This window comes from Nanorana parkeri, unplaced genomic scaffold (genome assembly GCF_000935625.1).
Source record: "Nanorana parkeri isolate BGI_ZX_2015 unplaced genomic scaffold, ASM93562v1 scaffold573, whole genome shotgun sequence".
In the NCBI taxonomy this organism is placed as follows: domain Eukaryota; kingdom Metazoa; phylum Chordata; class Amphibia; order Anura; family Dicroglossidae; genus Nanorana; species Nanorana parkeri.
In genome coordinates this window covers 276,934-302,003 of record NW_017306841.1, presented here as the reverse complement: position 1 = coordinate 302,003, position 25,070 = coordinate 276,934, and the positions used below count along the sequence as shown (strand labels likewise).

Sequence of the window (25,070 nt, the reverse complement as noted above, 5' to 3'; positions counted from 1 at the left end):
ATACCGAGTATTTGGGCGAGTACTCCTTCTCCGATACCTTCCCTGATACCGAAACTTTCAGTCAGAGGAAGATTTCCTCTGACCGGCAGTGCCGTAGGGGAACATGGAGCCGGCTTCCCGGGCAATCAGGAAGCTGGGTGGCGTGTAATGACCCGCCTCATGGCTTCCTGATTGGCCGGGAAGCCGGCTTCATGCTGATTGGCTGGGGTGCCGCCTTCCCGTCCATTCAGCATTGAGCCGGCCAAACGGCAGACTCCTTGCTGATTGGACGGAAAGCCGGCTTCCCAGCCAATTAGTATAGAGCCAGCTTCCCAGCCAATCAGAAAGCTGGTAGGCGGGTCATTACTCAACGCCCGGCTTCCTGATCGGCTGGGAAGCCGGCTCCATACTGATTGAGGGATGCCGGTTTCCTGGCCAATCACAATTGAGCCGGCCAAGCAACATGTTATTACATGCTGCCCGGGTTCCTGATTGCCTGGGAAGCCGGTTCCATGTCAGCGGAACCACCGGTATCGGTACTCGGTATGACCGAGGAACGAAAGCAAAATATCGGTACTCGTACCCGATACCAAAAACACAGTATTGGTGCATCCCTAGTTCTCACCCTACAGAACCCCCCGCATTAGATGCCATGAAGCCATCACTGAAGTGCATGTAGAAAGAAAGTGGTGGCAAAAAGACTGCAGGAGATCAGCAGAGCTGAGCTGCAACAAAGAATAAAAAAGGTGAAAACATTATTTCATTACAATGGAAAAAGAATGATGGCAATTGTTTATCAGACGTGGCGCTTTAGCAAACTCAGCGTTGTGCGGTTATGTTTACATCGCCTTTAAGCACACTTGGATTGTTTTGCAGGTTTTATGAGCAACAAAGGGTTAAAGTCATTCTGGGGCTGAATTTCTAAGGAAAACAATGACAGACGCAGGCAATCTAGAAACCAGGCAGGGGAATATGAACAAATACACAAGTGTCTGTTATTCTGACCTTTTCAAACGGACAAGTGTATAATATGAAATAAACAATGTGATATTTACAAAATGGAAATGCGCACGGAAAGCAGAGAATGATAAATGTTTGTGCGTTTCTCAGAGACGGAAACGTTGTTTTTCCTTCTGGAATTGATGATATCTCTGTGGATTCTCTCCGGACTACCTGGACTACAATACTGGGGCCTCAGAGATCAGGTAGTTCAAAAGGGGGCCTGGGCGGTCGGCTGTGGGGGTGTTGCCCCCCTCATAGCTGAACAAATTGAACACACAGCCAGTCAGAACACCGGAAGTAGTGACAACACTGAGCGAATGTTTGCAATGAAAGCAGACATTGCAAGGCAGCAGCTTTAGCGCCGCTATCTCTTTGGGCAACGTTGATAAGGATTACAATAGGCACAGAGAAGCTGTCTTGTTTAGTAGCATAAAAAGACACTGCGGGGTCTTTTTTATACAATGCGCAGAGCGTTTCAGCCTGCGAATCTATGTGAACGTTTATTTGTGAATAGAGGCAAAAATGAAAGTTCTTAGTATTATTTTCTTTTTGGGTCGAATGTAATGTAATACTGCATTATGACCACTAGATGGAGCCAAGGAGCATAGAAAACTAATACTTATTCTCTATTTTCCTCAGCTCCATCTAATGGCCATAATGTGGTATTACATTACATTCAACCTAAAAAGAAAATAATACTAAGAACGTTCATTTTTGCCTATATTTGCACAGAATGCACGTTAACAGAAATTCGCAGGGTGAATGGCTGCACAAATTGTGTTTAAATACACCACTTAGTGACTATAAGTTTATACTCCCTTGTAAAGTGACAGACAGCTGCACAGCTTTCACCAATGGCACTGCACTCTACTGCAGCAGAATGAGGCCAGGTTCACACCTGGAAGATCCATGACCGCGTGGCAATCATGCACGAAACCGCATGGATGGCAACGCGGTCACGGAATCGCACACCAGCACCGATTGCTCAGGCGGAGCCATTATTTTCTAATGGCACTCCAGTTGCGCCAGGCAGATTTCTTGCCACAAATCCGCTCATGCAATCGCGCACGATCGTGGTTGGAAAAAACCTGCACGTAGTCTGTCACGAAAAAAGGTACCTTTTTTCAGCGATTGCCACGCGGATGTAACCCTATTGAAATCAATGGGGCCGCATAGCAACTGCTGTGTGCCCAAGTCTGCACCAGCCCTCAAGGATGTAGCTGGGCCCCCTGGACGTTCAACAGGCCCTAGACACCTGCCTAGGTTGCCTTGAGGATGATTTGGCTCTGGAGAAGAGATGATGCCACCGAGCAGCAGAATTTATACCTAACCTTTCATTGTGAACAGATGTTTGCACATGACTTTTGCACACAAATGCATATTTATTCTTAAAGTAGGGGTTATTAGGCCCGGTTCACACCTGGGCGTTTTGTAGCGCGTTCCTACGCTCTGCAAAACGCTCAAACACCGAAATCCCATTATTTCATATGGGTATGGTTCACACCTGGACGTATTACAGGCCGTATCAACTCGCTACAAAACGCCCTACGCCCAAAGAAGTACAGGAGCTTCTTTGGGGCGTTTTTGTCGCGCGTTTCCATTGGGATACAGCCAAGTAGCCCTTGGAAATGCGCGTTTGTCACCGTGAATCGCGCGACATGAAACGCATCAGCTAAATTAGGACCCCCACCTGGAGCTCCTCCCACCGGACCAGCGCTGACTTGCCACTGCTCTCCCGCACCGAAGTGAAGAAAAAAAAAAAAACATAGCGCAAGCATCGGGACATTTTGACAAGTACAAGTACTTGTCAAAATGCCCTGTTTTTCCCGCCCTCACCCTGCAGCACCCTCAGGCGGCCGCCTGACTTGCCTTGCGGTAGCGCCGAGCCTGTGTACGCTGAGCCGCCCAAGAGCAGCTCAGATCACATCCCCGGGCATGCCGAGATGAAGTAACCCCCATGCGTATGCCAGTGATTACAGTCCTTTGGCAGTTGTCATATTGAATTGTCAAACAAAATTAATCTCGGTCTGACCCTCAGGCCCCATTCACACTCAATGGCACGTGAATGCACGTAGAGTTTTTGCATGTGTGCCCTGCACCCCCATAGGGCAGCCTATTCATTTCTATAGGCTGCCCTATGCACAAGAAACCAAGCAAAGAAGCTTGTGCAGTTCACACATTGATTGCACATATATTGTGCGTCTTGCCTGTCACGTTTCTGGGGCGTTGACAATGGCAAGTGTGACAAACATTTTTCATGTGTGTAGCAAATGTGAATGGAGCCCCCATAGTCCAGCAGCAAAGAGCAGACTGCTATGCTGTGCTGGAGCACCTTGTCGCTGATTGGGACTACAGAAAACAGCCAAGCTAAAGCCTTCTGAGCATAAATACAGTACGTTGGTCACTAAGATACAAACAACCCCAATCGATCAATAAAACCCCCTTCCTAAGAATGTTGGAGCGTAGTTGTATCAATCATTGACTTTTTGGTGTAGTCCAGGATACTGCAATAGGAACATTTTTGGAAGAGCAAGAACAGAGCGGTATGAGACTATATATGGGGATTGGCTCGTGTATATAGTTCATCCCTGATTGTGATTAATCACCTGACTTGCAAAATTAAACTTCTATAAAAAGTACCTGAAGCTCTTATCTGAGTGAAATATTAAACATAGTCGTCGGGATTATCACTAGTTAACGAATACAGAGCTTGGCTGAAGTATGGAAACTGTCAAGCCATGTTTATTATAAGTTGGCTGGCATCAAAGAATGAGCTGGATTCTTTATCATCTATTATTAACGAGAAATGTATTTACTGAAATTATCTGCATGCATTTGTCTTTCTTGATTCTAATGCCTATATACTGTATTTAAAGAGGACCTGTCATTAGAAAGCACAATAATAAATGAACTAACATGAGAGAGCAGAAAGGGGCTGATGTATGAACCTCCACCCAGCAAATAGCTGAACGAATGCCATTCACATGGGATTCCAGTCATTAGATGGAGCTGATGTGTATATGTAAACATTCCATCCAGTACATAGCCGGTGTGAATGCTGTTCACATAGCATTCTCATAACTAAATGGAGCTGAGGAGCATAGGAATTTCCACTGGTATAGGATGCATAGGATGCTCCTTGGCTCCATCTAGTGGAAAGAATGTTATACAAACTGCATTCACCCAGCTATACACTTGGTGAAATGTTTATATATTAGACACCAAAGTGACAGTTTATACCAGTGCTTTGTCATAGTCCTACTTTGTTTTGGGAGCTCCTGGTGTGCGTCCCATGTGCATATCTCAACTTTGATTTAAAATAGATGTAAACCCGATCACTAGAATCTCATATAAGCGTTACATGTCACTATCCCTATAAAAGTCAGTATTAATATTTTTAAATCGGCAGCATGAGTTTGTCCAAACCCGCAAGGGCTTATATGGTCACAAGGCCATATTAGGTCAATGACATTGAAGGTCAATGATGTCACCAGCACTCCGCCCCTTTGTTTATATGCAGCTGCAGGGCAGGGTATGGCCGCTAACATCATCACGTCTAATGTAGGCTCCATAGTCTTGCATTATATGTAGGGTTGCAACCTGTCCAGGATTCACTCGGACAGTCCGGGTTTTAAATGTCGTGTCTGGGTTTCATGACAGCTGAAACCCGGACACATGGTGTCAGGTAGACAGGGGCAGCAAAAATCAAGATAGGGGCTACTGGCCCCTCACTAAAAATAGTCTTAACTGTGATATTTACATATGAATGGGTGACACTATTTACATATGAATAAGCAGCGACTCATTATCCCAAACAAATTTCCACGCGTCGCTAGAGTGTTCGGGTTTCGCTGGAAGCAAAGGTGGCAACCCTAATTATATGTTAGGACAGGGCCGGATTAACAGCATCATCGGCCTGGTGCTTTCAGTTGGTCAGATGGGAGGCAGCAGAGGCGGCTCTCTAATGCAAGCGGACGCCTAACATGCATGATTAGAGAGCCGCCGCCGCCGCTGATTATGTTCAGCCCAGCGGGCCCGGATTGCCATCAGGCATACTGAGGCAATCCAGGCCAGCCAGTCCTATTTATTAGTGGTGGGCCTGGAGCTAGTGCTCCAGTAGCCCCTATGGTAATCTAGCCCTGCATGCGGATTGTGACGACACGGTGATCAGTTAAATGTGTATTGGTGTTGAGTTATGTTTGAGTGCGTTATGCTGTGTGACCTGGTTAGGGAAAGACTATCAGCACCATCCCTCGTTATCTCCCATTGTTCTCTGAGGGAGCTCAGAACAATGACATTCTGGCCAGGCTCCTGCTATGGCTGTCTGGAGTTCGTTAGCAGGTGGACACCTGTGGTGTTGAGCAGACCGATGGTCTGGGAGGGGAGGGTGGATGTGATGAGATTATATTCTGATCTGATCACTTTCTGTATATAAGTTTGTGCAGTTGTTCAATAAAGCAGAGTTTGTTTACCCTACACTCCAGCCTTGGCTAGTGACTGGGGAAACTGGGAGCTACAGATCAGCGGGTTCCAATATCTCCTCAGCAAGGAAGAAGACAGCGGCGGACATACTCATCCTGAGTACAGGAGTCCGTCACACGGATGTCATAAGATAGTCCACAAGCCGAAGTGGAAGGAAGGGAGGTGAGCTCCCACCACCGAGGAAGCAGGGATCAGGGAACTGCTGAACAGGAACTCCCTAGGCAAAAATGGAGATTTAACCCTTGCAGTGTAGGAGGGGGGATAGCCCTTGGGAGTGGGGCTTGAGGAATAGTCCACAGGGAATTGGAGTTGGATGTAGGGGGAACAGCCCATGAAGGGGTGGTGGTAGGGGGATTTAGCCCACAAGGGGTGGGGGTAGCCCCCGGAAAGGGTAGTATTTTTTTTGTCGGAGATAGGCTTTCCATTCCAAATTCTGTCATTCTCCCGCATTCTTAGTGCAATGTCTAACTTGTTGTATGCATTTGCTGCATATAGGATGCTTTATATAGATCTCCTACCAAAGGACAGGTTTCTTCTTATTTCTGTGCTTAAACTAGTTTCTTCATGTCCCACTTAAACTGTCTTTTATTTTCCCCTGGAAGCATCTATTATATGTTGATCTACATCACTAGGATAACATCAGTTTACTTATTCTTAGCCTGTCACTCCCACTAAGAAACATTAAAAAGGGATTTCCGAGAAAAAAAATGATTGATGTGATTGGGGCCTCTATATTTAGTGACGCGGAGGCTTCCCCTGCTACTATGGCCCCCTTGTAAACAACAGTGAGACCTCCGTCCTTCTGCTTACATTAGTGAGCAAGCTGGAATCTTGGACGGCTGTTTTTTTAGAGAAATATTCTATTTACATTGTTTGGATTTTTTTGTATCAGCATTCATCAGCAGTGTCAGATCTAGTGAGCGGCATTGAGGGTGAAATGTGTACACGAAGGTCTCTGTATGGAGCTTTGTGTGGTTCTTGGATGCCAGAAAATTTTAGGCATGGAGTGTAAAGCTCACAAAATGTTCTACAATCTGATTGCACAATTATTATTATTATTATACAGGATTTATATAGAGCCAACAGTTTGCGCAGCGCTTTACAATATAAGGAAGACATTACAATCACAATACAATTCAAGACAAGATGGTAAGGAGGGCCCAATCTCTTTTAGATTTACCAACATCTAAGTAGTGCAAGTCTGGATTGGATACAACTTTATAGTTGAAGCCAGTCCTAGTTTCAGTACATTTTAAACTGATTGTGCAAAGATTGGACAGTCGGCTGCCTGGGTTACGCTCCTTCACATAGGGTGGCAGTGTCCGAAAATGCAGAAATTGTGGGCGCTGGTCTACAATTTGCTGAGGTCATATTGAATTGCCCCATTGTCTGGGATCCCCGGGATTTTTACTTGGTAGGCCTGTTGAGAAGCTATCCAAGAGGGGTAGGACATTTTCATCCTATATCTTCTTAGCTACCCGCCAGACTGTATCTTAAGCATGGAAGCTACCGACCTTTTGGAGGCCAAAAAAGGGTTATGGATATGATGAAGCACGAGAAGTTCATGGCTGTCCTGAATGACTCTTACTCTATCGGAAAATGTGGCCTCCATGGCTGGAGTATGTTGGTCCGTTGGCTTTAGACCTCACTTTACTTTACCCTCTAATGGTACTGTAAATTATACAAGTCTGCTGGCCCGCACCAGCCCCTTCACAGCCTTTTCTCTCTTTCTTTGCCACTCCTTTTTTTACCTCTCTCTGATCTACTTTAGTATTTCTCTTGTATTTATCGCTACCTGTGCCAGGTGATATCTACAGGTGAAACTCGAATAATTAGAATATCGTGCAAAGTTCATTTATTTCACTAATGCAACTTAAAAGGTGAAACTAATATATGAGATAGACTCATTACATGCAAAGCAAGATAATTCAAGCTGTGATTTGTCATAATTGTGATGATTATGGCTTACAGCTCATGGAAACCCCAAGAACCCCAAATCCACAACCTCAAAAAAGTAGATTATTACATGCAATCAATAAAACAAGGATTGTACATAGAACAATATCGGACCTCTGAAAAGTACAAGCATGCATATGTACTCAGTACTTGGTTTGGGCCCCTTTTGCAGCACTTACAGAAATTACTTTTGCACGATATTCTAATTATTCGAGTTTCACCTGTATGTTGGTAAACACAATCGTCTGCCCTGACATGCCCCCCGAGCCCTACTGTTGTGGTAGGATACTTGGGTTGGGGCTCAGTCTCCTTTTCCTTTGCCAATCCACGTATTTGCTGACATGTTTTTATTTTCTTGTACATCTATTTGGCTGTTCATTTTGGATCTTTATTTTTTGTGCAATCACATATTCTTGGATTTCTGCACATCTTTTCATTGGTTCATGTTATACCACTTTACTATGGCTGTTTGTATTAAATCATCCACCTCTACCTAAAGCGGGACTCCAGGAATTATATTTTATGGATATTTACATTGGCCCAGCTTGACTTGATGTAATTATCTATATGTGATCTCCGAAGGGCTGCCGGTGATGGCTCCAGCAGGTTCCTTTCTGCACACTGAGCACAGGGAGTTGCTCGCCATTCAGAGACGCCTTTTGCATTGCAGTGAATACAAGGCGTCGTACAATTTGACGAGGTGGCGATCGCAATGTCATCCTCCCCTACTCTCCACTTCCTCCAATCAGAGAATAAAAAAAAATACTCTGAATGGCGAGCAGCGTGCAGAGTGGAAGCTGCTGGAGCTGCCGCCAGAAAAAAAACAGCACTGACTATATATAGCACTTATCAATAAAGTGCTTTTCAGCATTCCCGGTGGACCTCCGGATATCAGATATGGCTACTTACACCGAGCAAAGCTGGCCCAATGTGATAATCCATAAATGATCATTCCTGGGGCTCAGCTGTAATGTTTTCATAGCAGGGGTACTTTAATTGGTCGTAGAGAGCAGTCAAAATGGCTGTCTTTACTATACGCACGTATAAGGTGTATTTTCACCGCCGTTGGCCTGGCTTTTAAAAAATGTATTTGTACCAAACAATTCTTTTAGCTTTAAAGTAAATGAGAGTGTCTCAGACAGAGTCGGCCTGTCAGACGCACTTGTTAGGATTTAAAGTAACCAGGCCTAGCTGTGGCGCGGTAATCTCAGTCAGGTAATTAGCAGACAATGAGTCAGTCCGGAATAACACATACCTCTAGTGTGTCAGTCAGGCAGACACTTCCACAGGTCTCTTCAGGCCAGGCTCTTTATAATCTCTGGCAGGATGTGTCATTTTTTCTGGGTGTGTCGGCTTCGTAGGCACACATTTGGCAGAGTCTTTTCTTGCTGTTGTATTTCTACACTTAGGTGACTGGATTTTATAAATCAGGGACATATTATTACACCACGGCACAAGCCAAGCTGGCGCTGGCATGTACAGGCAGATGTACATCATGCCGACCTGTCCCCTCTTATCATACACCAAGGTTGGCTTCTGTAGGCCCGGCTCCTTTTGTAGTCAGGGGCTGAACGAGGAGTGCTCAGCGTAAGCAATGGATCCAACAGAATCTGGAGCAGGAGCCCATGGCAACCAACCAGCTTCTATCTTTCAAAACTTAAGTAACTGGAAAGAGAAGTTAATTGGTTGTCATGGGCAACTGCTCCAGTATTGATAAATTCCCCTCACCGTGTGGCCAGGCAATATTAAGAAGGTCAGAAATACGGTGGGGGGGGGGGGGGGGGGGATTTTAACCAAAATGTCACTTTAAAAGAGAAAAGAAAAAAAGCCGTAAAAGCTGTACCTGTAAAGGATTGAATGCTTTCCTCTCCTGCCGCTCTGATCCAAAGACCTCCGGAGAGTCGATTGCCTGGCCCCGCAGTGCTTGCGAGAGAAAGAAAAACAGAGAAGAAAAGGGGGGGGGGGGGGGGGGGGGGGAGGATTTATCAAAACGGTAGCAGAGAAAATCTGGAGCAGATTTGCACTGCAACCAATCAACTTCTCTGTCTCTCTGTCTCATTTTCAAATCTTACCTGAGCAAACCGAAGAGAGATGCTGATTGGTTGCCAACTGCTCCAAATTCTGTCTGCTCCAGTATTGATACATTCCCCCCAATATATCTCTATTAAAGGAGTTGGGAATTCAATATAGAAATACATATTTATTTTTACTTTTTGATCGTATATACCCTTTAATAAGTAAGCCTGCACAGTTATAATACTCAGATACACAAGCCAAGGCGCAACTGGTTCTCTTAAAAATGTTGGACAATCAGGCTTTGTGTAGTATGGATTGTTGGACTGTTTCCCTGCAAAGCTCAGCAGTGCAGTATACTAGTATCTGGTGCTGCCAAGGCCAGCATGCAAAGTTCCTTCTGTTTACCACCTGCTCCGGCTGGAAGTCTTTCAAGTTTTTGAAGTTCAGTAAAAGTCATCTAGTGCGCGTCCTGTGTCTGGTTCCCGTGTTTGATCTGAGGGCCCACAGCTACTTCTGCTGCATTTCAAGGGCCACCTCTGTATTACAGAACAGGACGTATCACAGTCAGGTATCCCTAACATCAGACACCTGCCTACGCAAGTAAAATGTCTCTTTAAAGTAGAATTGAAGCCTTGTCCGTGACGTCACCGGATCTCCGACGGAAGCCGGCGGAGAGGTGAGTACTTTGATCGATCAAAATAATTTTGATCGATCAAAGAAATTAACGATTAATCGACGGATTAATCGTTAATTTCCGCACCCCTAATATATATATATATATTTTTAGTTTTAGATAGAGTAAGGGAAGGTTATAGCTCCTAAAGCTTTTTTTCACTTCCTGTCTGATAGTCCCAACAGGAAGTGAGAGGAAATCCCTTCAAAGTAAGGAAAACTTCTGGTGGTCAACAGGGTCACCAGAACTAGTGTCCCCATAGGGAGACAACCCCTCTATTCCTGTTCTGGTGGCAACGTGGAACAAACGTGGAAAACATGTGCACAAACGAATGTGACACGCATGGGGTGGGGTCATTCCATATGCTAATAGTGCTTAGTGGAGTTCGCTGAGTCAAAAGGACGTGGTGCTGGTGGGACATACAGTATAAACATTATGGTGACAACTAATATAGCCCAAAGAGGTTTTCTCAGTAGAAGAAGACTTTGTATGGGTGTAACGTACTCTGTCTCCTCTCAGGTTACAGAGTAAAGTGTGTCCTTCATCCTCCAGTTCCTCACAAGGTGTGCTGTGGTAGATGCAATTTGTAGGGGTCAAAGGGCAGTTATTTTAGATTAACGTGTCATTTTATGTTTTAAGGAATTCTTCCAGGATGAGGTAAGACACCTGGAAAGAGATTTACACGGGTAATGTAGTCTGTCAGAGCAGCCCACGTGGCTATTTGACACTTGACGTATGTAAAATGGCATTTCTGAAATACAGATGTTCCTGTTTATGTTTCATGTACTGCACTTAGGGCTTGAGGGAAATGAAGCATGGCCCATACTAACCCCAAATTTCTTGAGCAGATTATAACATTTAACAGGGTTATTCACAACAGAGTGAAGAGTTTGGAGAAGGCCGGAGAAGTGAACAATCTAGGACAACATAGCTGAACTGGAAAGTGAGCTGAATTGGAGAATGTTTCCAAATCAGCTATGTTGTCCTAGATTGATCACTTCTCCTGCCTTCTCCAAACTCTTCACCCTTTTGTGAATAACCCTGTTAGTATCTGTTGTTAATGGGCAAGGGAGACACTTTGGGGGCTATTTATCAAGGTGTTCGACCAATATTCACACAGCTTACACCTACAATTAACCCACTTGTACATAAGATTCAGGTAGAAAAATGGGTGAATTTTGTATGAAAGTTGGATCCTGGGAGAAAATATTGATAAAGAAACCCTTTTGTGTTTTATACAATCTTGTACATATGCAATCCTTAATGAACAAATATATTTAAAAAATGAAGAGGGAGTGTTTAATAATAGCCAAGCCATGCTGAGGTTCAATACTAGGGATGCACCGATACTTTTCAGATACCAGTGCCGATACTCTGCATTTTCATGAGAACTGCCCGGGTTGCAGCGGTTGCAGCTGGGACGTAGCTCTGGCGCCCCACCACTGTCCTGAAATGATTAGTCTGTATTGTTTTAGAAAAACTGTCACATGACACTAAACAAAAATGTATCAGTACTTGTATCTGTGAGGACTTGGGCAAGTATCAGTACTTGTAGTTGCAAAAATGGTATCGGTGCATCACTTATATATATTTATAAAAACAGAATCATACATTAAAACAGAGATGTACAAATCCCAGGAGCTCCGTGTGCTCCTTACAAATGACAGCTGCCTCCTATCTTGAATTTTTCTCTATTCTAGTCTTGGAGCTGGAAAAGTATCTGTACTTGTACCGAGCACGGTACTTGGTATAGGTGCATCCCTTTTCAATACCTATGGTAACCAGTTAGTGGGACCTCTCATATATTGTATGTAGCATTCAATCCACTCCAAATGGGTATTTCAGTTTGGGATGTTTGATGGTAGATTAGAATCATCCACCTTCTTCTTATATTCCTTGGGATACTGATGAGGAGATATTGAGTTCCCAGCTCCTCCCACATGTTGCACCCATGACTTTGGTCTCATTCTCTAAGCTAGTTAGAGAACTATAGAGAACTTGGATGAGAGGGACAGGAGCAGCACTTCTATTTTGGAGCTGTATGGGTTGATATTGAGTTTCTCAAATATGGAGGATATAGATTCTTTAGAAGAGTCTCTTCTCAGTGATCGTGTCAATTGCTGTAATTTCAGCTGGAATCCTAGTTTGCAAAGTATTGTTATTATACTAAAAAAAAAAAAAAACTCACACGTTTTCATTTTTTTCTGCAGACCAAACCAGCTTTGTTCCAGATTCAGAAGGCGACCTTCTTTTCTTACTGGACAGCTCAGGGAGTGTCACCTACGATGAGTTTGCCAATGTCAAAACGTTTATTGGGGACCTCTTGCAGCCCTTCAAGTTTGGACCACAGGATGTGCAAGCTAGCGTTGTGCAGATCAGCACAGATCCCACTTTGGAATTCCCACTTAACCGTTACACATCCAGCCAGGATGTCCAAAAGGCCATCCAGAACATACGACAACAGATGGGCGACACCAACACGGGCAAAGCTCTGGATTATGTGAAAGAGCAGCTGTATGCGGAGAAGTTTGGCTCCAGGACTGATGTTCCCAAAGTCTTAGTGTGGATGACTGACGGATTGTCCACGGATGACATCTCTCAGTCCATGCAGCTTCTCAAGAACTTGGGAGTTACAGTATTTATTGTTTGCACAACGGGTCGAGGAAATTTCAAAGAACTGTCTGCAGCAGCCAGTCAACCAGATGAGAAATACCTTAAGTTTGTAGATAGTGATGACCTTGGTATCATTACAAAGGAGCTACGGGACTCTATTATTGGTAAGTGGATAGAACTCACAATGATCAGTTTCAGATTTATAAAATGCAAGGTGCTGTATGTATTCTTCAATTCTAATGGCATAATTGCACTATATTGCATCTAAATGGGAAGATGGCAAAGTCAGGTACTGTAAAGCACGGAATTCCTTCAAGTTAACTTGGTCCCCCCAATCACGATTCAGCAGCTCAGCTCGCCCCATCCCCGCAGTGAGTGAGCAGCTTTCAGCCCTCTTAACTCCCATGTAAACCCAGAGCAGGAGCTCTAGGAGGGGAGGCAGGGGGAGCTGAGGGAATTACTTGAAAAACTTGTCCACACCAGTACTTCTGGTGTAAACTTTGAGGATGAAGTGCTCCACAGTGCCTGCAGTGCAAATACAGTGGTCATTGATGACTCGTGTTAAAGCTCACTTACAGGATTTTAAGAAAATGTAAATAGACGAATGCCCACAGTCTGGCCAAAGGGTTACTTTAATATTTTTGGGCTGGTCTCGCTCCTTAAGTTAAAAGCAATTTGCAAAGTACAATAAGCCACTGCAGTCCATTAGAACCCACTTAAATGTTTACAGGTTTCTTAGGAGAACAGTAAAGTGGATTGTTATAGGCATTACTGTAACCACCCTTTAGGTGGTTAGAGGACATGCAACTGACTATTTAAAGGGAATGTGGGAAGACAGGAATATGAAACCTACCGTATTAACTGAAGCTGCCAAGGTTTGTTCATGCTTCAGATGCTGCATACATAAATGGCAGGTAGCACCTTCCCAGTACTTATGGGCCATAATCAAAGAATAGTCAACTGGGATAGGCCTTTTATGCTGGTAGCCCTCATGCATGCTGTGTGGGCTGTTGTGGTCGTAGTTGCACGCCTGAAAAATTGTCTTTCAAATAATCTAGCTCTTTACTTCCATCTTAACACCATCTGATCTGCCCATTCCTTGTAATAACCAAGCTATACAGTGTGTATATGGGCACCTTTGCAAGCAATAATGAGCACGGGCAGCCTTTGGAAACTCTTGTTATCTCAGCAGTGGCTACCTGTGGTGCATGTCATATCAGGGGTAGGCAACCTTGGCACTCCAGCTGTGCTGAAACTTCAAATCCTACAAATCTCTGGGGGTCATTCCTGTGCACTGTCAGGGTCTTGCAATGCGTCATGAGACTTGTAATTTCACAACGGCTGGAATGCCAAGGCTGTCTACCCTTGTGTTGTATCGTGCAATAAAGAGCAAAGACCAACAGCTCAAAGGAACCAATAAAAATCCATCGCTCCCTGCCCTGGAAAATTGAATTCTGATTGGTCGTCTTGGGTCATTGCATTGGCAGATCAAAAGCATTTGGCCGATAGAGCGATCCCATGCACAAGCCGTGTTTACTGAACGTATTTAGTTATTTGTAAGATGTTTATTTTTATTTTTCCCACCAGGCTATTTATATTTTGTGCTGACCAGCAGGCTGTGACGTAGTGAAATATTTATCTTTAGACCTGAGTAAGACGGTGACACACCTTTGGTTACTGGATATAGCTCAAATTTTATAGCACTGGCTGCTGTTTGCAGATCTATGACAAAGCAAGTACGAGCTATTTACACGCACTATAAGAGGTTCAGAGGCGATGTCTCCCAGCGTGGAGAGAAAATCCACACAATCACGTCACCGGCTTGTGATCAACTAAGCAAAGTCACTATTACAATGACATACTATAGCTCAAATCATCAACAAATGTCCAAAATAATTCATGACATTTATGACACAAACTGTTAGTAGCATCAACACAGCATTTTTGTTTATTAGAGTCCCCCGTGTTATTATTTTTTACCTGTTGATCCTGACAGTATTTTTTCCATTTTCTTTAAAATAGGCCAACCTGTCCAGGTGAATTTATACAGGCAGTTTTATTCATATGACCTTAGGGTTAGGGGCACCTAACCTTAAATCTGCTGTAAAAACTGTTAGCTGGAGTTGGGCTTTAATTTGTTTGCCTTTTAATTAAAGCTGATCCCCAGGCAGATACAAATTAATGTAACTGTTGTCACATTACTGTTTTTGTTGTCACATTAAAATGCACCTTTTAGGTCTGAAGGTTTCTTAAGGGCTGGTTTACACCAGCCACAGTGCATTCCGGCCCGCTTCTGTCCGGAACCCACTGGATCGCATTGCGCCCGGCTCACTTTGTTGTGGGGCAGGAGGGGGGCGCGTTGGTGCATTAAAGTGAATGGCACCGCAACCACGCCCTCCAGCTGCAATGCATTTGACCACACGGGAACGCCTGCAGTCCGGTCAGAAAAAATGCTGCAAGCACTATTTTTTCTGGCCAGACCAGAACACAGGCCGGCTCACTTTGTTGTGTGGTGGGAGGGGGCGTGTCGGTGCATTGAAGGGAATGCCACCGCAGCCACGCCCCCCAGCTGCAATGCGATCGACCACACGGGAACGCCTGCAGTCCGGTCAGAAAAAATTGTGCAAGCACTATTTTTTCTGAGCAGACCAGAACACAGGCATCCCGTGTGGTCGATCCCATTGCAGCTGGAGATGGTGGCTGCTGTGTCATTGCCTTCAATGCACCGACACGCCCCCTCCCACCACACAACAAAGTGAGCCAGCCGCAATGCGACCCAGAACGCTCCGGCCAGAATCGGGCCGCAACGCACTGTGGCTGGTGTGAACTAGCCCTAAGGGGTAAATTCACTTTCCCAAGTAATTTGTTAATTATTAGTAATTACCCGCTCAAACCTGGTCCGTTTTCCTCCGCTATATTTACCTTTTTGGCGAATGGTCCTTCCCCTCCACTGGTACGGGTGTTGAGCCGTACCCAGTACTGCTGTCCAGCCCAGCCCTGCGCTATCGATTTTTGAATCAGGTGACCATGCTGATCAATGAGTGCTCACAAAATCCATAGTGTAGGGCTGTGCTGGATAACAGTACAGGGTACGGATAGTACACCGGTACCCGCGGAGGGGAAGGAGCAATCGCCGAAAGTATAGTGGGGGGGTGTCCAGATTTGAGTAGGTAATTCCATTTTTGCAAATGACTTGGGAAAGTGAATTACCCTTTAAATCCCTGAGAATGATATATTTCCTGAAATCGGAGACCCTGTAGAATAAAATGGTGGCAGTTGCAGTTTTTCATGTCGTATGATATTAGTGCAACTGTTTATCAAACCCAAATTATCAGGAAAAAAGTTCACTTAATTGTGTTGCACAGAAACACAGCAAATTACCCAGTTTTTTAAAATATAAAAGATGAGGTTGTGCCGAGTAAATAGATACCAAACGTCAAGCTTCAGAATTGCGTGCGCCCATGAAATGACAAAAACATATGGTACCCGGAATTGTCCATAGGTGACGCTTTAAAAGCTTTTACAGCTCATCAGTTTGGAGTTAACCATGAACAATGGCCCTACAATAATTGCTCACATTCGTGCGTGGAAATACTGAACATGTGTGAAACAATTATTGTTTTCACACGCAGGTGTATTTAATGCATGTTTTTGATAGTATATGCGTGTATACGGGGGCAGGGGACTGTAAAAAAAAATGTTGGGGTGTTTTTACATTATATTTAACTTTATTTTTTAACACATTCATTTTTTTTAACTTAAAGAACTGCGGAGAATTGTTTTCTTAACCCTTGCAGTGGTGCTACCCCGCACTGAAAGGGTTAAATGCTCGTTTTGGTCTAGGAAGGAAAATAACAAAGTTATACTAGCCTGGTAGTATACTAGCCTCGGAGTCGGCTTGCTCTTAGACTGATCCCTGGAGCCTCTCTCCCCTTCCTATGCAGCGGTCTAATGTCCCTCACTCATCACATTCTTTACAAAGTGTATAGGACGTGAAGACGCCATGGGGTAGTCCAATGCTGTGCCCGGCTCCGAGGAACGGGTGAGTATATCTGTTGTTTTCCTCCCAAGACCAAAATGAGCACTTAACCCTTGTTGTGCAGGGGTAGCCCCACTGCATGGGTTAAGTTTAATTTTCAATGGAGTTCTGCTTTATTGCTATCATATAGGGGGCTCAAAAGCCTACGCAATAGCACTTTAGTGGTGAGAGGTTCTCTTTAAGGAGACATTAGCGGTACATTAGACCCCTATCTTCACTTTTGCAGTCCAATGAAGCTGATCAAGCACATATCGTACTTGATCAGCATCTTCCCTGCCCTCTCTGGCTGGGGAATGACAACTCCGAAAGCGGAAGTGCCAAAATCATCATCGCTTCCATGTTCATTCAGCAGGGAATCTCTCTCCCCTCTTTCAGCTAACACCTGCCATGCCGGTCCCTAGCCTGCAGGAGAGTTAGTGCCCCCCTGGAAACATGGTGAAGGGTGTCCAGTTGAGGTGGGGCACATTAAACTGAAAGCCGCCCGAACCACTTCCAGTGTAAAGTTGACAGACTCCAAGCTGCCATAGGGGTTCAAGCTGGGTTATAGTCTATAAAACGTCATTCTTGTTAACGTTTCCTTTCAGAAAATACTAATTTCTTGGTTGCCATGGAAATCCAATAGCTTCAGTACTTTCTAACGTGCTTAGAATTAGCATAAGGATTAGGTGTTCGGACTTGTTGCAAATACTAAAATAAGGAAAGCCAGGCAACTAGCATTTTAAGAAGGAGGATGGAGATGGCAGGGCAGCTGAATATCCCTAATGTGCAGAAAAATACAGAAACGTCGGCAAGACATGGGAAATGAAACCTCCAAAAATCCCCCAGTCTTTCATCCTGCTAGACATCAGAGAGAACCCAACTACAGACGTTTTCTAACATTAGAATAAAAGCACGGGACTGCGTTCCATACATGTGTAAATATATGTAAAGTCACTCCACCACGTCAAGGCGGGCCCCATACTTCTCACGTCAGGTTTCCTTTAAAAACAAGTCAGCAATGGCAGATCCCGTATTTCTATCATCACAGGCTCTCTTTAAACTGTAAATACCATTTCACAGTCCGCTCTACAAATCTCTGATCTCCCCTCACATCTGACAGATTCTCATTATATTGATAAACAGCATTTAGAGTGTTTATGTCCCAGCTACTCAGATCTATAGGACTACAGGGGTACCCTGGGAATTATTTAACCCCCTTTCACACTTGTGAATGGCCCTGATTGGGTTAATCTTGCAAACCGCTCCTGCAGAATCAGCTGGTCCCCTGAACACTGGTCCTGATATCCTGTTTTAGGGTCAGGGGCGTCCCGAGGACGGGTGTCACCTGGTGCGGGTAGCGTGTGGCACTCCGCCATGAGCAATTATGTCATTGTGCATGCGCAGCCATCTTAGTGATACCTAAGCAAGAGGAGGGGACCTTCACCTGGCAGGATAAGGTATGCCTCCTCTCTCCTGCAGCTGTCGGTCTCCCGGTCCATGACCGAGTGCCCGACTTTTCAGTGACTTGTCAGTCATTTTGGTGTCACACCTCCAATGGTGTTACCCGGGTGCGGGCCGCACCCCCCTTGTGACGCCACCGTTTAGGGTGACTCCTTTCCCTTGCAGGGTCCTATGGTGTCACCCTTGTGTGTGCTAGTAAGCTTTGTGTGTCTCCATAAACACACAGGCACAGCAAGGCAATCCACTCTTCTGCTCCCTGCTCTCCCTGCTGGGCTTGTTATTTATTTTATATCATGGAGAAGGTTACTGGAGGAGCTGGATCACATAATGGCGGGCAGGATCACCCAATTTTTTTTTTAAGTGGACAGAAACAGAGCCTGGAATTATGTCAAGGAGACCCAATTGTTGTAATAACAAAGTTATATAAGAAGCTAGGAGCTGAATTCCTTAAAGGGAACCTATCACAAGAAACATGTAGAGCCTGTCATGTATGACCTCCCCTTCTGGTTGCTTGCCTATCATGCTGGTCCGCTTGCTTCAACAATTGGAGTCATTGACCCACAACATGGAGACATATGAGGACTTTTCTGAATTGTGATTTGCATACTTGTTCCAGGTTCAGGAAAAACAAGCAATGGGCAGAAATGGCAGCTCCTGTATTTTACTGATCACAGGTTTACTTTAAATTCAGAATAAAAAGTAGTCACGTAGTCACAATATGCATAAGACTGTACACAGGTGGGGGGGGGGATATAACACATAATAAGATTTAGGCTTATGAGAATACACTATGGTAATGTGATTTTCCTTTGCAGTGTATTATGAAGCTTGGGTGTTTGAAGAAGAGTGATTCTGAAAGATTCAGTTTGGAATAAATATCTAGTTGAGCCCCTTAGCCATCTACAATAAACTGGAGCCTACTAGTGAATTCAGAATAAAATCAATGCTGCCATCTTGTGTTCAGTTTATGGTAATGCAGCTCAGATGTTTTACAGATTATTTTTATAAATCCTCCAGACATTAGGAGAGATGAGAATTCAAATAATTTGAAGACAAAAAAAGTGTGTACATCTTCTTTATATCTTTTGCTTTAATTTCAGAACTGATTCAAGCAAAGAGACTACATGCAATGGATATAACAACTACAGGTTTTCGGCTGATATGGCCAAGACTCCTTTCCAGAAACACAGAGCATTATGTATTAGAATATGCCCCAGTAGCCTATCCGGGGCAGAAGATGCAGCAGAAATTGCCTGGAGATCAGACAAGCTTGGTGTTAAATGGTCTAATTCCAAACACAACCTATCAGGTGACGCTTTACCCCGAATCAAATGTGGATTATGTCAGGACTCAGTCCATCCAAGTCTCCACTCTTCATGGCAAGTATACAAAAAAGCAAACGGGGGTAGTAGTAAATAATGCAATATGTTATGACAGACACATTTATATGCAATATGTTATATGCAATATGTTATAACAGTTCCCACCAAGGACACTATCTGCATGGAGTTTGTATGTTCTCTACATGTTTGCATGGGTATCTTTTAGGTGTTCCCAAAAATGAGAATTATACCAATAGATACATTGGTGTGTGCCTAAGGGCTTGTGTACATGAGCATCTGAGATCTCTCTGAATATATTCGCCTTGCATTTACACTTGGAGGAATAAAAGCAAGGCTCAAACTGACCTTAACAGAACTCATATACCAATGTACACTAGCCAATGTACACTAGCCCAGTATTATCTAAACTATAAGGTTGCCACCAGGAAGAGAGGACTTGCAATCTGCTGCCTGTATTTGTATCTTGCAAAGAAAACCCAATGGATGGTCACAGCAGGACAATTATCTGATGGTTTGCCATTGGATTGATGGAATTAGACAGGTACAAAGAAGAAAAATCTGCCCAGAACTTCAATGGGCAGGAAAGACTCTGGAACTTAATGGTTTAATGTCATGGGGTGGGACTTAGTCCAAGGAAGGGGTATGGCTTACCTTCGACTTGGGCAAGTAAGTCAACAGGCTTGACATGACAAAGGGCTTACCCATGCAGGAAATCATGGGCATAGGATCCAATGTAGCTCCACAATGTGCTTGTACTTCAATGTTGTGACCTTACAAACATTTTAGGCAGTGTTCAGTTCAAGCAGAATGCATACATAGTGCAACCACAAAGGGAATTCCATTGGACCTAATATAAGAATCTGAAGTCAGACGAGCTGTGATATGTTTGGGATTTTTCGTTCCTTTACGAATATAGAATCTTTTTTTGCATTCTTAGAATTAATAGAAAAAAGAAAACTAGAAGCCGATGACGTAACAACCACAGGATTTCGCTTGACATGGTCGAGGTTGTCTGGAGATACGGGGAGCTATGTACTGGAGTACTCAATTGTATCTGATCCAAGAACACAGCTCCAGAAAACTTTATTTGAAGATGAGACCAGTGTGGTACTTAGTCATTTATTACCAAACACAACCTACCAGGTGACGCTCAGCCCAGGTTCCAAAGACAAATCTGCCCAGCCTGAAAAAATCTTTGTCACCACCCTTCCAGGTGAGCTCTGCTTTCTTCTTACATAAATGTATTATTGCATGTGATAATGTGTGCATTATGATGGAGTAATCATTCATAATGCACTGAGCAACCAGGAGGTGACACAAAAAACTGATCAGTAATGCAGGCCATACACCTATAGATTATCTGCAGATTTTCTATGGTCAGGTGGAAAAAGTGCAAGTTTCCTCCATCTACGCTAAACTGTGTGGATGGAGGAATCTCCCACTGGGCCAAGCTTCAGTATCTTGCTAGTCGGTAAAACAAAACACAGAGAGCGCCTCCATCGCGTAAAACCTTTTTAATAAAGTAAATTTAAACAGATGCAAGTAAATTTACTTTATTAAAAAGGTTTTACGCGATGGAGGCGCTCTCTGTGTTTTGTTTTACAGAGTTGAGGTTTCCCTAAAGCCTATTTTTGAGAGCATGCCTCGTTTATGCTTTACACCACGATTACTGCAGACTATCTCCCTACCTGGACTTAAGCCGTTGGCGCTGTGTTAATTACTGTTATCTTGCTAGTCGGCCCCGCTGGCTGTCAAAATACCTGAACAATCTGATTGGATGCAGGCAACCGTTATATCTCCCCCCTGGCTATATTCAAGCTTGGACTTTCTATTTTAACATAAATGGCCTCTTTCACACCTCTTTTGAACCAGTTCTCCTCCCTGTCTAGTCATCAAAGTAGAGGCATCTTTCCGTTAGATGTAGGTACACTGCTGAATCCTGACCGAAGGGTATGGTTTTTCAATGCTGGCTAGGAAATGTTGTACAAGTCACTGTGAATTGAGAAAGTTGACCAGATGACCAGTGAAACGTCTTCGAGAAAAAATACAGCAAGTCCAGTTGTTGATTTTTGATTTTTTACAGATAAAGTGTTCATGGTTTGAGTACTGAAGAGCTTGCTTTCCTAAGTGTTAATGTTCTCTTCTGATTAGACTCTAATATGGAATGTCTGTCTGTGTCTTTATTCACCATCTTTCAGATCTCATCCCCGCAAGAAATCTGAAGGTTCTGAATATCACAATGACAAGTTTTAATGTAACATGGTCAAAGTTAGTGGGCGATACTGGACGTTATTTTTTGGATTACGCACCGCTATCTGATCCAAGGAGGAAGTTACGGAAGACTTTCTATGGGAATCAGACAAATGTAATGCTCAGCAGCCTAATGCCAAATGCCACATATCAGATCACATTCATCCCTGAATCCAGTTTGACGTATATGCAGTCACAGACTCTCCAGGTCACCACCCTCCCAGGTAAGATATCTTTTATCTAGTCTCAGCTTCCACAGGCCTTTAAATATGTGAGTTGATTGATGTTCAGGGCTCTCTCTCTCCTGCTGCTGGGTGCAAAGGCTGACTGCTGGCAGAACACAAACAAAAAGTTACATGCGCTGCCTGTTTGTTTTGGGGAACCTATTAGAGGACACCTTGTTAGTCAGAAACTGGCTTGAGTGTAGTTAATGATTTGTTTGTTTTATGCTATGGACTTCCTGTACAAAACCCACCTTCATTGAACCTTTATTGAACTGTTCCTGGATGTCCCTGTCTCGGCATGGTTTACTGTTGCCAACACCAGTTGAGCCTGTACCCCTTACGAGAGAGAGAAACAGAGAGAAAGGAAGAGAGAATAGAGATGTGGAAGCCATATTTGCTAATCTGGTCCAACTAGTTTTAACTTTTCAGGAAGAATGCTAATTAAATACCATGGTATATACAGAAAACCACAAGGATTAAACCTATAAATCTGTACATGGCTTTATAAATTTACAGAATTGCCTCTCTGATACACAGTCAGTTCAGAATTTTTCTAACCATTTCTTTTACATACTTGATAATAATGCCCAAATTTCATTTTTCACAGATCTGATCACCTCAAGAAATTTGAAGGTTTTGAATGTAACATCAACAAGTTTTATTCTGACCTGGTTGGCACTGCCAGGGGACACAGGGAGGTATACCGTAAATTATGTGCCAGTTTCTAAACCCGCAGTCATATCACAGATGTTTCTATACAGAGAGACCAGTGCGGTCATCAGAGACTTAGCACCAAACACCTCCTATGAAGTCACATTTATCCCTGTGTCCAATGTGCAGTTTAGACAATCACAGACTCTCCTGGTTTCCACTCTTCCAGGTAAGGCGAGTCATTTTTTAGATGAGATTTTGTGCTGTTAAATTTTTTTTCAATAGAAATAGCCTATGTTACTTTATAGGGTCAGGGTAACTGCAGTCAGTTAAAGGAGTTGTCCAAAGATAAAAATAGTCAAATTAGAGCATGCCTTCTTTCTTGTGTCATCCTATTGAGGAAGAATGCAATTTGCCTCTGTTGATAGACTAAAAATAGCTAAAGCTAAAACTTTTGGGGGGGGATAAAGTAGAAAGTGCAAACATTTCATACAGGGGATGTTTGTGACAACTCTTAGGAGGAGAGAGGAGGAAACTTAATCTAGAATTAACTAGATAGATGAATATGGTGGAGCTCAGAAGTTACCAAATACCATACCATACACCTAACAATGTGAGCTTAAAACCTCTAATTTCATAAGGAATATATATAAGAAACAGATAATGGATGGCATGAAAATGGACTGTACTTATAGATGGTCTTTATTGCTTACATAAATAAACATAAAAATTGTTGGTGGTGGCTCCAATAGACCTCTAAATATTATATATATTACAACGATATTGGAATCCATCAATCCCATGAATTGCCTTGTTTATATATAGCATTAATTTTTTATTATCCCGCCTTAAGTGGAATACACATCAAGTCTGTTTTTTGTCTTGCCAGTATGATAGATTATGGTGCTCACTATTTAGTTGTACATTTGATGAGACTCAGTACTGCTGAACATGTTCTTTACGTGGATATAGGCAGCACATACAGTATATTAGCCAGTTCATGGGACTGATGGATTCCAATACTGTTGTGGTTTGCTGGAATACAAATATATTTTGTACACGTAACAGTAATTAATAAATGAACATTACAGTTGTGTGTGTATATATATATATATATATATAGTAGAGCAGGACCTGAGCTGTCTATCTGCTAGCTGTATATCTGTCTATCCTGCAGATTACACAGCGAGTATGCAGATCTCCCTGTGATCATCAGAACTACGTGAGAGGCAGGCACTGTGCTCTGTTTATCAGATGCACCCAGAGCTCCTGATACAGAGCAGGCAGTTGTCACAGTGACAATGGAACAAATGCAGCTGGTTGCACAGGGAGAGCTCTGGTCTCCCAGTGTAATCTGCAGGACTCAGCTGTCAGTTTGAGAGCTCAGTCCTGCCAGTACAGGACGCGGCTGGGCGAGAGGCTCCTGCCTCAACTGCACCACCCACTGCACAGCATCCAAAGAAGGTGCCTCTTCTACCCCTGCATTGGACTGGACCTCCTCCAACCATGCCATGTTTAGAACTGGTCACCGAGGAATGCTTAGTACAAGTCAGATTGCCACTAGGGCTAACCTACTTCCAGGATGTCCTTGGTAAGTTTCTTTGTCTTTGTGACATTTGATACGAATAATATGAATGTCTTTTGATATTTTCACAGTGCTTGTCCAAACTAGAAAATTCGAGGCTGTTGATGTAACAGCTACAAGCCTACGTTTGGTCTGGTCACAGTTGCCTGGAGATGGGGAACTTTACACTCTAGAGTATTTCCCAATTTCTGATCCAAGGTTGACACAAACACAGAAGATTTTATATGGCGTTGAGACTAGTGTGATGGTTGGCGGTCTACTGTCAAATACTACTTACCAGATCACACTCTATCCCCAGTACAGTGTCCAACATGCTCAACCTGAAGTCATCATGGTGTCCACTAAAATAGGTAGGTTTTAATGCAGTGTTTTGCTAAATATTGATTCCTTTCTATTGGGGTTTGAATCCTCACTTTGAATGATATGTGGTTTGGTTCAAAGACGGACCACATGGATCCCATAGAAAAGGACAGTTGTGTTTCATAGTTGAAATTACTGTGCTCTATTTAGTTAATTGTAAATATCACTAGAGGAGGTAGGTATGCCTACTCTTGCAAGGGCTAGTAGGCACTAGAGATGGCATGCAGAGGCCTAATGATAGAACATGTTTTGTTCTGAGGTATTTATAGTATGTGTGATGAAAACCATATCACCCAATGTTATTCTTCTTTGGATTTTATTTTCTGTTGTTGGCTTTGGATCACAGCATCCTGAATATAATAAAACTGATACTATAAGGTAGATCGAACCAGTGGTCATAGCTGTCTGTTACCATTGGATATGGTCTGAGAGACCTTTGTCTTGATTAGATGTTGGC

At 43.5% G+C, this 25,070-nt stretch overlaps 1 protein-coding gene across 1 annotated transcript in view; it reads left to right on the top strand.

Annotated features, from left to right (window-relative positions):
- LOC108791789 (collagen alpha-1(XII) chain-like) overlaps positions 1–25,070 on the top strand; it is a 72,606-nt gene that overhangs the window by 36,876 nt on the left and 10,660 nt on the right. The window contains exons 2-8 of the mRNA XM_018562362.1: positions 12,319–12,885; positions 19,301–19,579; positions 20,481–20,756; positions 21,742–22,017; positions 22,625–22,897; positions 24,029–24,034; positions 24,331–24,603. Of these exons, the coding sequence (XP_018417864.1) occupies positions 12,319–12,885; positions 19,301–19,579; positions 20,481–20,756; positions 21,742–22,017; positions 22,625–22,897; positions 24,029–24,034; positions 24,331–24,603 (1,950 nt within the window). The remainder of the gene's footprint in view (positions 1–12,318; positions 12,886–19,300; positions 19,580–20,480; positions 20,757–21,741; positions 22,018–22,624; positions 22,898–24,028; positions 24,035–24,330; positions 24,604–25,070) is intronic.